The sequence below is a fragment of the Suricata suricatta genome, chromosome 2 (assembly GCF_006229205.1).
Source record: "Suricata suricatta isolate VVHF042 chromosome 2, meerkat_22Aug2017_6uvM2_HiC, whole genome shotgun sequence".
In the NCBI taxonomy this organism is placed as follows: Eukaryota; Metazoa; Chordata; class Mammalia; order Carnivora; family Herpestidae; genus Suricata; species Suricata suricatta.
This window is the reverse complement of record NC_043701.1, coordinates 140,371,382-140,384,820: the sequence shown is the minus strand read 5'-3', so window position 1 is coordinate 140,384,820 and position 13,439 is coordinate 140,371,382. Positions and strand designations below refer to the sequence as shown.

The following is a 13,439-nucleotide window of genomic DNA, read 5'->3' as shown; positions in this document are numbered from 1 at the left end:
CCTTCCCTGGGCCCCTGCCAGACCCCAGCTGCCTTGATCTCCTACCGCAGTCCCTGAATTCTCTTTCTAAATCCCAGCGGAGGTCAGAAAGGAAGTGAGCGGGAACCTGCCTGGCAAGGCAAGGTCTAGGCTTCTGGACAGAACAGGGATGTCTAAAATCTGTGGCCCTTCTAGACTCACCCTCTCCTAACACTACCAACCAAGGGGCCAAAGGCCCACCAAGACCACGGCCACAAGCATCCTCTCAGACCGAAGGGGTCCCTAAAGGGAGGTGCAGTCTTGTGCCCCTCCAGCACCCGGCTGTGAGGCCTGCCCCAGGACTCACACACACACACACCCTCTTGCCCATGCTGCTTCTTCGGGACCCGGATGAAGGACCACACTCCTCTACCTTGTACTCAGTGGATGACACCCACCCGCATGGGACCAAATCGCACACACCACTTCAGCAGCGGGGCCCTGAGCACGGAGGTCAGGAACCTCCCTTCTCCTTCCTTACAAGCCAGGTCTCTGGAAATTACCTCTGCTCAGGATTTCCGGACCATGCTTCTCCTTAAAGTCACACATACTTTCACTGGCTACTGAGGCTGAGACCCAGAGCTACAGGCAGAATCAAGGGGGCAGAAGAAAATAAGCCGGAGCCGGGGACATGTTTCCAAAGTGTTCCAGAGCTGGCTGACTTTAATTTAGAAAGTTTTTGGCTATTGGCATCCAAGTTTAAGGCACATCCATGTAATTTACATGAAGCCCTGTCACTGGCAGGGAGCTGGTCGCGTTCTCATGACTTTGCACAGAGGGAACAGAGGACTTCCTGGCCTTTTTCTTCTTCTTTTTTTTTTCTTTTCTAAGGAAATTCTAAGGAGTGAGTTTGGCAATAACAAAGCTGATGACACATTCTCACCAGATGCAAAGATTATCGTTAGAGGTCTTCCCTTCTACTCCCTACCGAGGACACGGTGCTCCCCGGCCAACCTCTCTCACCCAGAACGTGTGCGGCACAGACGTGTATGCATCTGTCTGGCAGGGACTATTATGAAAAAGGATGCCTCCAAATAAAAATACAAAATCACAGGACTAATATGAAGCTGAGTCTCAGCCACAAGCAAAAGGGAATGACTGCAGGAGTCATGAAATAAAACATACTTTAGCAGCAGGCGGCTGTGAGGCTGGGGGGGAAAGGCACCCGGAGGGAGGGAGGGACCCAGGTCCTTCAGCGCGAGCACGAACGATACAGGAGCAGGAGAGGCGGCGGAGGACGGGCCAGGGCTCTACGGACAGTCGGGCCGCCCTGGGGCACCCGAGGGGCTGCTCTGTGGATATGTTAGAAACAGATGGACATTCTTTTGACCTTTTCCGGGCAGCGCTGTTGCCCACAGGTGGACAGAAGTGAGCGGCCAGTCACAGCTCAGTCGTTGCCGCCACAGATCTTCAGCAGAATCTTCTGGTAATCCCCTGAAGTGTCTCCCTGGTCACGGAAACAAGGAGAACAGCAGCTCAGGGAGCTGCGGCCAGTTTCGGCCTCCTATCTTCTGACTATCTTTTGCACCAAGAGCTTTTACAAAGAGGCAGGCCCCATGGGGGAAACTCCCCATTGCATGGTGGTGGGAGAGGCTCACACTGGCGGCCCGAACCCAGTGAGGTGCAGTCCAGCCTCCCCAAGGCCCCGCTAAAAAAACGGAGCTGCAGTCACCCCAGTGACCGAAGTCATAATTTGAAGAACAAATGCACAAAAATTTTAAAAAGCTCCCCCCAAAGCCCCTAGCTCTGAGCTAACTCGTGGTGGGCTTTTCCCAGGGCAGTGTCATTGTACTTGAGTGAGGCTGTCCCCAATGCAGGACGAAGTGTGCTCGGGAAGTGTGATCTCCTGTGACAGGAGTGTCCGGAGCTGGGTACTGTTACTACTTGGGCATCCCAGTTCAGGGGCGCCTGGGGGGCTCAGTCGGTTAAGTGTCCGACAACGTTGGCTCAGGTTACGATCTCACGGTTCATGAGTTCGAACCCCACACTGTGTTCTCTGCTGTCAGCTCAGAACCCACTCTGGACCCTCTGTCCCCCGCTCTATCTACCCCTCCCTCATTTGCATGTGCGCAGACTCTCTCTCACTTTCAAAAATAAATGTTAAGAAATTTTGAAAAATGCAGAACACACTTAGCTAGTGTCCTTTTTTTTTAAGTTTTATTTCTTTTAAATAATTTAATGTATTTTAGATTAATTTCTTTTTTAGGTAAGTTCTATGCCCAAGATGGGGCTTGAACTCATGATCCCAAGATCAAGCATCGCATGCTCTACCGACTGAGCCAGCCGGGCACCCCTCACTTAGCTAACTTCTGATCATTTCCTTCTACCCTTGCCTTCCTCAGGGGTGAAGCCTATGGCGTCTTCCAGTAGCCCACGGGCACGCATGAGCCACTCTGTGAATAATTACTAATCCTCTGCTACCAACAGCCTCATTTTTAGAGCCAAGAAATGGAGATCATCAATTTTCAGCGACAGGCCCAACATCAAATTTGAGGGAGTCTGAAATCAGAACCTGGTTGTGGTGATTTTGGTTTCAAGGCTCACGTGAGTTCAGATTTTAATGGTCAGACCCACCCCGGGCCGACAGGAGTGGTTTTGTCAGACCGGCCCTGGATCAGAGATAAAAGAGTAGCTAGCAACTCTTAGACCTGTCACATGTCACATGATATGTTCCACAGGGGCTGTCTCATTCAAGGCTCCCCGAACTCCTAAGGGGATCTAGAATTATCCCCATCTTGGGGATGATGGAACTGGGGTTCAAGGAGGGTGAGGAACCTGCTCGAGGTCACAGTTAGCAAGGGGAAGAGCTGGGCTAGACTCCAGTCTGACAAGGAGCCATGTTCCTGCCCCCATGCAAGGAGCAGCCTCGGGACTGTGACCTCATGGAGAAAGGACGGCTGAGTGGAATGACGGCGACCCCAGAGCCCTGCTCTCAAGTGCCTTCCTATGCCGCCTCTGCCGTGAGGCTGGGTAAAGGAGGTGCTCGCCAGTGGGCTGAGCTCCCAGGAGCCTCAGGATGGCGGTCCTCACCGACGGGTCACAGAGTCACCAGGTGACAAGTACCAAGGTGGGGGGGCCCTGTGTTTTCTCAGATACTAGTGTTTGCAGTCCCCCTCCCTTCCATTTACTGAGCAGTAGGTGTGCTGGAGGCTGGGGAGATAGGGACGGGGCGCCATGCAAGGTCAAGGCCCAGCCGGCCCTCGGGAGCTTACCACAGTCTAGGGGCAACCAGACAAAGAAGCAGAAGCGGAAGAGAGCAAGTATGAAGCCCGCAGGCAAGATGCCCACGCCTGGCAGAGGCCAGGGTTCTGAGCCGGGGGGTACAGGGAACAACGGGGGTGAGCAGGCAGGTCCATAGGCGTCCGTCCCCCAGGGGGCCCATACCGAAATGTCGTGGTACAGCGACTTGCCGTACAGCCGCTTGTACTCCATCCTGATGTCCAGGAGGTCAATCTCACTGCGAGACACCATGATGCGAATCAGGGTCCGGTCCTTCGTCCCCGCTCCCTGGAAGAGAGTCCGCCAAGGGCGTGAGCAGTGGGCCTCCTACTGTCCCCCGCGCCTCCCCGTGGGCCCTCTTAGCTGAGGGGTGGCTCTCCACGGGCCCTGGTCATGAGCGGGACAGATCCCTGCATGTGGGAGGCACGTACCCTCATGGCCTTGTTGAGCCTCTCAGCAAAGAAGGCTGGGGTATTCTTGAGACACTTCACTAGAAGAGAGAAACAGCGTAACTACATCTGCAGAAAACTCTCGGTCCAAGGGGCCCCAGAGAGAGTGAGAGTCCTTCCAGGAGGCAGGACGTGAGGCCTGTCACCGCATCCACCTTCCCCTCCCTATTTCTCCTCCAGGCTCAATTATCTGTGATCCTGGCTCTGGCTCTTTGGGATAGAATCAAGCAAGGCCTGGAAACCAACCCCCGCCTCCTTCTTGGCAATCCATGTGGTGAAAGGAGCCGTGCAGGGAAGAAACACAGTTGGTGACAGGGAACCGCGTTCTGCGAGGGGCAGCCTCGGGACCGGGACTCTCACGGAGGAAGGGCAGCTGAGTGCAATGATGGTCTCCTGAGAGACCTGAGGCCACAATCCCTGCATCACGGAGGACACGCAGGGAAGGGAGCACTCATCCCGCCAGAAAGCTCCAAGAAAAGCACAGCCAAAGACGGGCACACCGCAACGTCCCCGCAGGGCACGGGGAGGCCGAGAGGGCCACGCAGTGGGCCCACAAGCCCGACGGCGGCCAGTCGTGAGCCCACCGGGTCCTGCCGTGGAGGGCATGGCCCCCACACTGTTCTGGGAGCTAAGCCAGCTTTCCTTAGCAAGGGCCTGTTTTGCTGTTGCAAGTAAAAATCTTTCCACGTGTTTCCATCCCAAACATCTGACAACTGCCTGCAGGGATGTATTTTTAGAGGGAACTTGGCAGGATATGAGTCATCTTCCTCCGGGAGAGGGGCTGGCGGCTCTCCCACAAGTGCCCGCACTGTGGCTCCCTGCCCCGGAGCTGTGCCTGGGACACAAACACAACGCCTCCCTGACCGAGGGAGGGGCAGCTGGGCCGGGAGCAGGGAGCCGGAGCGGGGAGCGGTTCCCACCCCCAGGGCCCAGGAGTTAGCAATCTTGGATCACGTGGTTCGCTAGCTGCTACCCCTGAGGCCGAGAGCGGTGAGCACCCTGAAGACCGCCAGTGTGCCCCCGTGACCCCAAGACACCCACCCACAGCCAGCATGCCCTGCTCCAGGTCCCCGGACATCTCCCGGCAGATGCTCTTCTCAATGTCTCGACCCGTCATCCGCTGATACTCGTTGAAAACTAGCGGGAAGAGCGAAGGGACAAGTTACGGACTGAATTCTGTACCCCCCCAAACCCACATGGTGGAGTCCTAACCCCCCAGGACACCTCAGAACGTAACCCTATTGGCAATGCAGACTTTATAGAGGCGATTAAGTTAAATGAGGCCCTTACTGGGGGCGCCTGGGTGGCTAGGTCGGTTAAGCATCCAACTCCTGATTTTGGCTCAGGTTGTGATCTTTTGATACATGAGTTTGAGCCCCACATGGGGCTCTGTGCTGTCAGCAGGGAGCCTGCTTGGGATTTCTCTCTTTCTCTCTCAAAAATAAAGAAACATTTTTTTTTTTTAATGAGGCCCTTAGAGTGGGTCCTAATCCGATCTGACTGGTGGCCTTGTAAGGAGATTTGGACACAAGAGTAAACACCAGGGATGCACACGCCGAGGAAGTATCATTTTAGAACATGGCAAGAAGCTGGCCATCTGCAAGCTGAGGAGAGGCCTTAGAGGCAACCAACCCCAGTGACACCTTGATCTTGGACTTCCAGCCTCCAGAACAGTGGGAAAGTAACTACCTGTTGTCTAAGCCATCACTCAGTCTGTGGCATTCTGTTGTGGCATCCAGATCACACAGACACAGGACACACAGGGAAGAGGCCGTCCTGCCTTACCGGAGCCCACCCTCTCCCCTCTGCCTGCAGCACCCCACATGGCCCACCTTGGCCGTGCCCACCCAGCTCTCAAGTTAAGCATGAGACGTGTGCCCCCAACTCCCGCCTGCTCATGCGATCCCCTCACCAGACTGCTCACCCAAGTCATACCTCCTGCCCCAGCCAGGACCCCTCCACACACACCAGCAGAATGTTCGCTCTCTTCCCAAATCCCTTCCCTTCCGTCCACACCCACAGTGCTTCTCCAGTATCCATGTGTCTGTCCTGTCTGCAGTCAGACTGTGCGCTAACTCGTATCCAGCCCCTACAACCTGCACCGGGACAATCCAGGTATCCATGGGAGCAGGACCCTAGGTTCCTAGAGAGGCAGGCGGCACAGAAGGGAGCTGAGTCCTAACTCTGGCTCTGAGCCTGGATATAAATCCTTGCTCACCCTGCTCAGGCCTCACGTTCTCCCACAGCTCCCTACACTGCGGTCATTTGCATCTCTGGGCCGTGATTTCTGCTGCACCTGCATGCTCTTCATTACTCCTATTTTCTTCAGATCAGCTCCTCTTTTCCTCCTAAGTAATAATATTTTTGAAACCGTGGGTTTGATGGACTACTTATGTACTCTATGCTCACGGAAATAAATAATGGTCCAGATGGAAATATGCTCGCTCGTGCTGACAGTGCAATGGAGGGATGAGGACGTGCTTGGGGGCCAGGGCCCAAGTTCAGACCTGAGCTCCGCCAAGTGCCCAGCTGGCAGCCCAACTTCCCGGCGGCCCCACCTGGTCCCGCTCCTGCTCCCTGGTCTGTGACAAAGGGAGAACACAAGCACCTGCTGAACGCAGTACAGCCTTAGTGCCCTCACAGAACGGGTGCCTGGGTTTCCACTCGGGCTCCCACCGTGTTGCCAGGTGTGGCTGTCATTCTCCGTCCTCACCGCCTCGCACGCTAGCCTTCCGGACACAGCTGGCCTCCGGGACTCCCCTTCCTCTGGGTGGGTGGTCCTTCGGTCTTCTGTGTTGGCCACGGCTCCATCCTCTACTGGTTTCTCTCCAGACCACCGCCACCTCCCCCCAGCCCAAGGGAACCTTTTGCAGTCCCAAAGCCTCAAGCACCCATGATGACCCACTCAGAGCTCCCAGGCTTCCGGTTCTAGCCTAGACTCCTGACCTCATCTCCTGACCTCCAGAATCCAAACCTAGTTGTCCACCTGGAATCTCTAGGCCAAGGCGCCTGACTTCTTTCCCTCAAAAAGTCTGCTCCATCCACAGCTTCCTGATCTCGGTGGGGAGGCAGGCACTCCACTCCTCCTCCGGCCCAGCCGGGAGACATGTTCCCGCCATCCTCCATCGCTTGCTCCTCTCACCCCACCACGTCCAAGCATCAGCCAGCAGCCCAGAATCTGCCCCTCCCCCTCCCCGCGCCAGCCACTCAGTACAGGCCACCAGCCTCCCAGCTTCTTTCCTGCTCTGGCACTGAACGCTCTAGTCTTGACAACACAACAGCCAGTGAACATGCAAAATATAAGTTAAACCACGTACCCCCACCACCCCAGCCCTCCAATGCCCTCTGGTTTTACTCAGGATGAAAACCCAAGTCCATGCAATTGTCCCCAGGGCCACCCACCACTCTGACCTCACCTGCTCCGGCTCTCACTCATGCTCACTGCCCTGGGCCTCAATGACCCCCTTTGTTGGGAGACCCCCTGCTCTGGGCCTTTGCACTTGCAACTCTGTCATGTTTTTATTTATTTTTATTTTTTAAACAAGTTTTATTTATTTATTTTGAGAGAGAGAGAGAGAGAGAGAGAGAGAGAGAGACAGCACAAGTAGGGAAGAGGCAGAGAGAGAGAATTTCAAGTAGGCTCCACACTGTCAGCACAGAGCCTGATGCGGGGCTTGAACTCACCAACAGAACTGTGAGATCATGACCCAAGCCGAATCAAGAGTCAGTCACTCAGCTGACGAAGCCACCCAGGGGCCCTCTGTCATGCTTTTAACTCAAATGTCACGACCTCAGCAAGGACCACCCCAAGCACCATTGCTGACCCCCAACTTTATTGTTTGTATCTAAAGGGTGTGCCATCTGGCACGAACTTTATTTAATTTTTGTTTACTGCTGGCACATGAGCCTGAGGACAGCAGAGCTCCCATAATGCTGCTCCCTCCTGCTTGCCTGTACCTCCTCCTTGACCTGGCCCATGGCAGGAGCTTGGCTTATCAATTCTGAGTCAAGGAGTAAATAAAGGTTACTTTTGTACAATGTACGATTAATTGTTATGCTTATGTTTTTATGCCGTGCACTGGAAAGCACTGGAACAGGTGCTCTTAAGGGCTGTCTGAACTCTAATCTCCACCTTCTGGTGTGGAAAGACACCAGTCAAGAGGACGCTGCCATTCCTCTCACCTCTTCCTTTGCTTTCCTCCAGAACCAGATGCGCACAGATGCATGCAGAAACTCAGGAAACCTCCCGAGAAGATGTTTTAAATCACCACCAGGGGGCTCCATTAAGGTGGAATAAAGCCCCATGCAGAGTGGGACCACCCAGTGCTCCTGCAAGCTGTCTCCCCATCACCCCTTGTCTGCCCTCATCTCTCTGGTCCCAGGGAGGCCTGGGAACCACCTTACCTGCCACCAGGTGGGCCCGGCTCCGGGAGCACAGAATTGCGTTGAACTTGGACTCATCTGTCCCCAGGCGGTTCTCCCCAGCTGCGTACAGCTCCTGGACAGACGGAAGGATGGGCATGCAATGCCGGCCTCAGCCCAGAGAGCAGGCCCAGGCCACCGAGGACAGCCCTGCAGGCCCAGAGGGGAAAGAAATGGGAGCAGCACCCTGGCTGTGCTCCTGTCACTGCGTGGGACCAGACACCATTTACAGATCCTCTGAGGCAGGGTGGTGGGCGGGGTGGGGGGCAGGGATGCGACACCCTGAACTAAGAGAACCGAGGGCGACTGGGGCCAGGGCTGGCAAGGAACAACTTTAACCCAAGCAAGGGAGGAGCCGCACAGGGGCCAAACAGAACGAGGGCTGGGCTACCAACTTGCCACAGCCCTCCGGCAGGCCACCAGCCTGCTCCGAGCCTCACTCCCTCATCTTTAAAATGTGAAGGTCAGATTAGATCCGGAGTCACAAATCTGAAAGCCCAAAGGGGTGTGCTGGGTACTTTAAATGAAGGAAACGGGCTAGCTGTCAGGCCAGGGGATGGTGGGGACTGAGGCCAACCACGGGGAGGGGCGATGGCTTCCCAGCACCTGCTGTGCATCCCCAATGGGGAAGCCAGGCCCACAGTGGCCAGAAATCCAGATTCCGATGTAAAGCTTCCCAGTCTTTCTTTCTAAGCAGTTCCCCTATCTATAAGGGGAAACACGTGAAACAGTAAATATCATGACAACCGACAGTCTCTAACTGTGGATGTGGGATTTCACGTGAGAGGCACCTTCCCTGTGTTTCACTGTATCTACTATGATGTTTGCAAACGGGCAGAATCTGCAATTTGCCTGTAAAATCCTTAAAAGTTGGAGCCCCAAATATTTGCCAACTTGTTACCCCAGCACCACAGGACCCGAAAGTGCCCTCCAGGCCCCAGGTAGTGGCTCTAAAGGCACTGAGGGGAGGAGGGCAGCCACCAGGAGATCCCGTGGCTCAAGGTGAGGCAGGAGCAGGTCCACAGCTAAGAAGGCAGAGAAACAGGCACAAAACCAAAAAACGGAGGCAACTTCTGCCTCCGCGAGGGAATGGACTACCTAGGAAACAGGAAAACAGGAATAGGAAAATTCCCACTGGGACAAGAGCCAGAGCCTGGGAGCTTCCAGGTGCCCAGCCCCGAGTCCAGAAATGGGAACAGATGTCCCAAGCCAAGGGAATGTTAGAGCAGACCCTGCAGGAGGGCATCTGGGATGCTGTCTGGGGACAGGGAACAAGACAGGAGGCTGGGCCCTTATCCGGTCTCTGCCTCCAGGTTTTTCTGGGCACAAGGCTCCCCATCTGGAAGGAAATGGACCAGAGCAGAAGAGCAGGGCCCTCCACGAGGTCCCCTTCAATCTGACAGACAGCAGAAGTGAGGCGACCACCGGCAGGTCCGGGTGGATGCCGGGCTGGAGGTGGCAGGAGTGATCAAAGGGAGAGAGGTGAAGCCAGCTCTCTCTCTCCAGCCAGAACTGCAATGGTCTGAGCTCATTAGTGGGAAACCCAGACTCCTCTCGAGAGGCACCCAATGCCCAGATAAAGAGGAAAAGCGAGAGATCTTCGCCTTTCATCCATAACCATACCAGGCTGGGGACAAGGGCAGAATTCTAAGTCTGCCCAACTAACGTGACAGCAGGCTCCTGGGCTCAGATCTTCAGAAGCGTTACGAGGCGAGGGCAAAGTGTGCCCATCTGCAAACAATGATACGTGCAACCAAAGGCAGGAAGAGGACAAGGTCACGTGACATCCTCCTCACATAACTAATCTACCAACTCTGGCAATACTTATTATCTCACGGGTTGGCTCGGAGAGGGGATAAGAAAGGAGGGGCAGAAGGGGAGGGATAAAGATAGACAGGCGGCTGGGAGCCTGGAGACACTCAAGGTCACACGGCTGATAGGCAGCAGAGCCCATCTGAGACTCACTCTGCCCATCCCAGAGCTCCTCCCTCGGGCAGCAAGAAAGTGGGGGGATGGGGTGCCTGGGGGCCTAAGTCACTTAAGTACCTGGCTCTTAGTTTCCGCTCAGGTCATCATCTCACGGTTCGTGTTGAGTGTGGAGCCTGCTTGGGGCCCTCTCCCTCTCTCTCTCTACCACTCCTGTGTGCTCCCTCTCTCTCAAAATAAATACACTTAAAAACAAAAAGAAAGTGGGGGGCACAGCCTGATGGCGGAAGCCTAGGGAGGGCCCCTGGCCAGCACACCCACCTGGGCGTCTCTCTGGACGAGCGACATGTCCACGTTGGTGCTTTCATCCCGGTTTCCCTGGAAGGAAGCAGGACGTGTGGTCAAGGCTCCTGCCTGCAGCTGCGTGCCTCCTCCACCCCCCCATCCCCCACTCCCACCACCTCTTCCTCACTGCTCACAAGTCTGCCTCCCCCGGCCCCCATCCCGGCCTCTTCCTCACTGCTCACAGGTCCGCCCCGCTCTGCTTTGAGCCCCGAGCTCTGTGGTGGGATGGGTACCTGAGACAGAGAAATGAGGAGCCGCTGGAAGTGCCCTGACGTGTCGCTTCGGATGGCCTCCTCCAGGGTTTTCTTGAATTCTGAAAGGGAGACCCAGGGGAGTCCACCTGCAGCCCCAGCCAGCAGTGGGTAGCAGTAGGGTGCGGGCTCGAGGAGAGAGGTGGGCCATGGAGGCCGTGACCTCCAGGCCCACCTGGCCAGGCCCAAACCACACCTGAGAGGTTCTCCCCCTCACCCCTCCCTGACCCCAGTCTCCTGCCTCTGTGAACAGCAGGCAGGGGTGGGTCTTGGATCGAGCCCTGTGTGCTGGGGGTGGCAGAAGATGGGGTGATAAGAAGGCCAGGGAAGCTGAGGAGGCCGTGGGAGAGGGTGCGGCCGGGGCCAGAAAGCACAGGTGCGTGCGGAGGGCGGGCAGCAGCCTAACCTGTTTTGTAGGCTCTGCTGAGCTCCCGGATGTGCTCGTTGCTTCGGGAGGCGAAGATCTCGATCAGACAGGCCTCGTCGGTGCCAGCCCCCTGCGGCGGCAGAGAACACAAGCCTCAGGCCCATCACAGCTTCCTCACCAGCATCCCGGGAACGAGCCGGGGCCCCAGGCCCCATGGCACAGATCCCGGCAGCAGCGGCCGCCACCCCAGCCACACGCCCCCACTCGGCTGCGAAGGCCTGAGGCCCAGAAAAGTACCACAGGATGACGGCAACATGGTGACGGAACACGGATCACAGGAAGGGCCACCCCACTGCGCCACCGGGAAACTGAGTGCCAGAGAGGTGTAGTGACTTGTCCGAGGCCACACGGTGAATGGTGAGTTGCGGTGTGGACCTAGATCTGTGTCATTCTAAGTTCGGCCCATGAAGGAGATAAGAAACAACTGAAAAACGAGTATAAAGCAAGTGCAGGCATGTGGACAAATGTGAGTCCCAGACCGGACTGCGGAGCGTCTGGAGACAGCTAGAAGAGGCCGAAAGAGAAGACCGACCATGCCGGGGGCAGGGAGAGAGCCGAGGACCCGGTCAGCATCCTGGCTGCTAGGCTGCCTTGAACCTTGGTCTTAGCTGTGTGACCATAGGCACCTTACTTAACTTCTCTGTGCCTCAGGTTCCTTGTGCATCACATGGGAACAACGCTAACACCTAACTCTTGGGAAGTCATGGGGATTAAATGAGCTATGTGGGTATAAAGCACTTAAAACACACCAGTCACATAGGAAGCCCAACACAGGGTTAGCTATTTTCACGATTACCATACTGTTAGATTACTTAGAGCTTACAAAGAGCTTCTGTTAGCTACCTTGCTCAGCGCTCACCACACGCCACAAGAGAAAGCGTCCACCTTCTCATTTCACAGATGCTCATAGACACATAGCTTGTCAAGGACAGATGACCCCAACCTGTGTTGTTTCCTATACTTATCAACCGCCTCCACCTCATGCAGCTGGCTGGGAGGCAGGGCCGGGCAGGCCAGAGGTTCGGGGTGCCATTCCCAACTGTCTTCAGACCCGTCCCCAGAAGAGGGCATGTCTGAGGCCTCCAGCTGGGTCCTCTCTCCCCTCCAGGCTCCATCCTGAATCCTCTCCCCTTGGGGGCAGGAAAAGTCACTCTGAAAAACGATGGGTTCCTTCTGGAGCACCTGTTCAATTCACAGGTTCAATTCAAGGGTTTCCTCCTTCTGTGGGAGCCCCCTCTCTCTCTGTCCACAGGATACTTGCTGTGGCTCCCGGGAGCCACAGGATGGTGCGGAAAGTATAGGACCCTCCCCTGGTCACAGGTGACTGGACCAGGAGCAGGTATTAACCCCAACTAGGCCAGTCAGAAGCTGCCTCTATGTGGAATTTGGACCGAGGGACAGCTCATCTCTCCTGTGGCTGAATCTCTGTCGCCATGCTTTTCAGACAGAGAGACCCGGATGCTCCCTGATGATGAATGACCCCTCTGCTGCGTCCTGGAGAGATCACCGGAACTCAGACTCCAGCCGGAGAGGGCCCAGCGGCCATGCTCACAACAGCAGCTAACGAACGGGTCAAGCCACACCATGCAGGCTAGACCTTTCCCTGGCCCGTGCGTCCAGGCGTGCGAGGGGACACACACACAAACACACACGTGTACACACCTTGATGGCATCCTTAATCTCATAGACATCAAAGAGGACCGGGGTCTTCATTAGAGCCAAGATGGTCTTCTCAAAGTTTCCCGAGAGTTCGGATTTCAGATCTTTGATCAGATCCTGGTCAAATATTCAAACAAACAAAAAGACTTATTTTGAGGATCCACAAGAGGTGACTAATAGCGACCATATGCCAGGTCTGGGGACCAGCGGCATCTGCATCAGAGAAGCCGAATCTCAGCCAGCCTGGACCTGCCGAGCTGGGGCCTGCATCTGAGCCAGCTTCCCAGGGGACTCAGGCACATTCAAGTTACCCCATGTTTGCCTAGGACACCAGCCTGTTCAAGCCACCCCGTGTTTGCCTAAGATTCAAAAGCCCAGAAGTTCAAAACACGTCCCACTGCATTTGTTCAGAACTGAAAGCCTTTTCCTTCAAAGCTCTGCCGTCAGCTACACCTCCTGGGGCGGCGTGAAGAGGGCAGGGACTCGCAGCCTGGGTCCCCAAGAGGGAAAAACGGCCAAGCAGGAGGGAGTGGAAGGGCAATGCCTTGTCATAGTCTTTGTGAGCCATGGCAGAGCCAGGGCTAAACCCAGATCTCCGGGCGCCTCTCATCAAACCTTCGTGCGCCCCTGGCCTTTGAGATCTCCCCCTCAGAGTATCCTTCCGCTCTAGAAAATGCCATGAGCCAAGAGGCCACTACTGGGTGGGCAGCAGGAAATGCCCTA

General features: G+C 55.8%; 1 protein-coding gene across 2 annotated transcripts in view; it reads right to left on the bottom strand.

Moving 5' to 3' along the window:
* Window positions 1-648: 648 nt before the first annotated feature.
* Window positions 649-13,439, bottom strand: part of ANXA11 (annexin A11) — a 45,426-nt gene continuing 32,635 nt past the window's right edge. The window contains exons 7-16 of one of the 2 annotated variants that reach the window (XM_029932029.1): window positions 12,720-12,833; window positions 12,036-12,209; window positions 11,037-11,127; window positions 10,613-10,692; window positions 10,356-10,412; window positions 8,091-8,184; window positions 4,728-4,823; window positions 3,669-3,727; window positions 3,403-3,525; window positions 649-1,465 (exon numbers count right to left, since the gene is read on the bottom strand). In XM_029932029.1, coding sequence (XP_029787889.1) covers window positions 1,406-1,465; window positions 3,403-3,525; window positions 3,669-3,727; window positions 4,728-4,823; window positions 8,091-8,184; window positions 10,356-10,412; window positions 10,613-10,692; window positions 11,037-11,127; window positions 12,036-12,209; window positions 12,720-12,833 — 948 coding nt within the window. In that variant the 3' untranslated portion in view covers window positions 649-1,405. The remainder of the gene's footprint in view (window positions 1,466-3,402; window positions 3,526-3,668; window positions 3,728-4,727; window positions 4,824-8,090; window positions 8,185-10,355; window positions 10,413-10,612; window positions 10,693-11,036; window positions 11,128-12,035; window positions 12,210-12,719; window positions 12,834-13,439) is intronic. The other variant, XM_029932030.1, reaches the window with a different exon arrangement.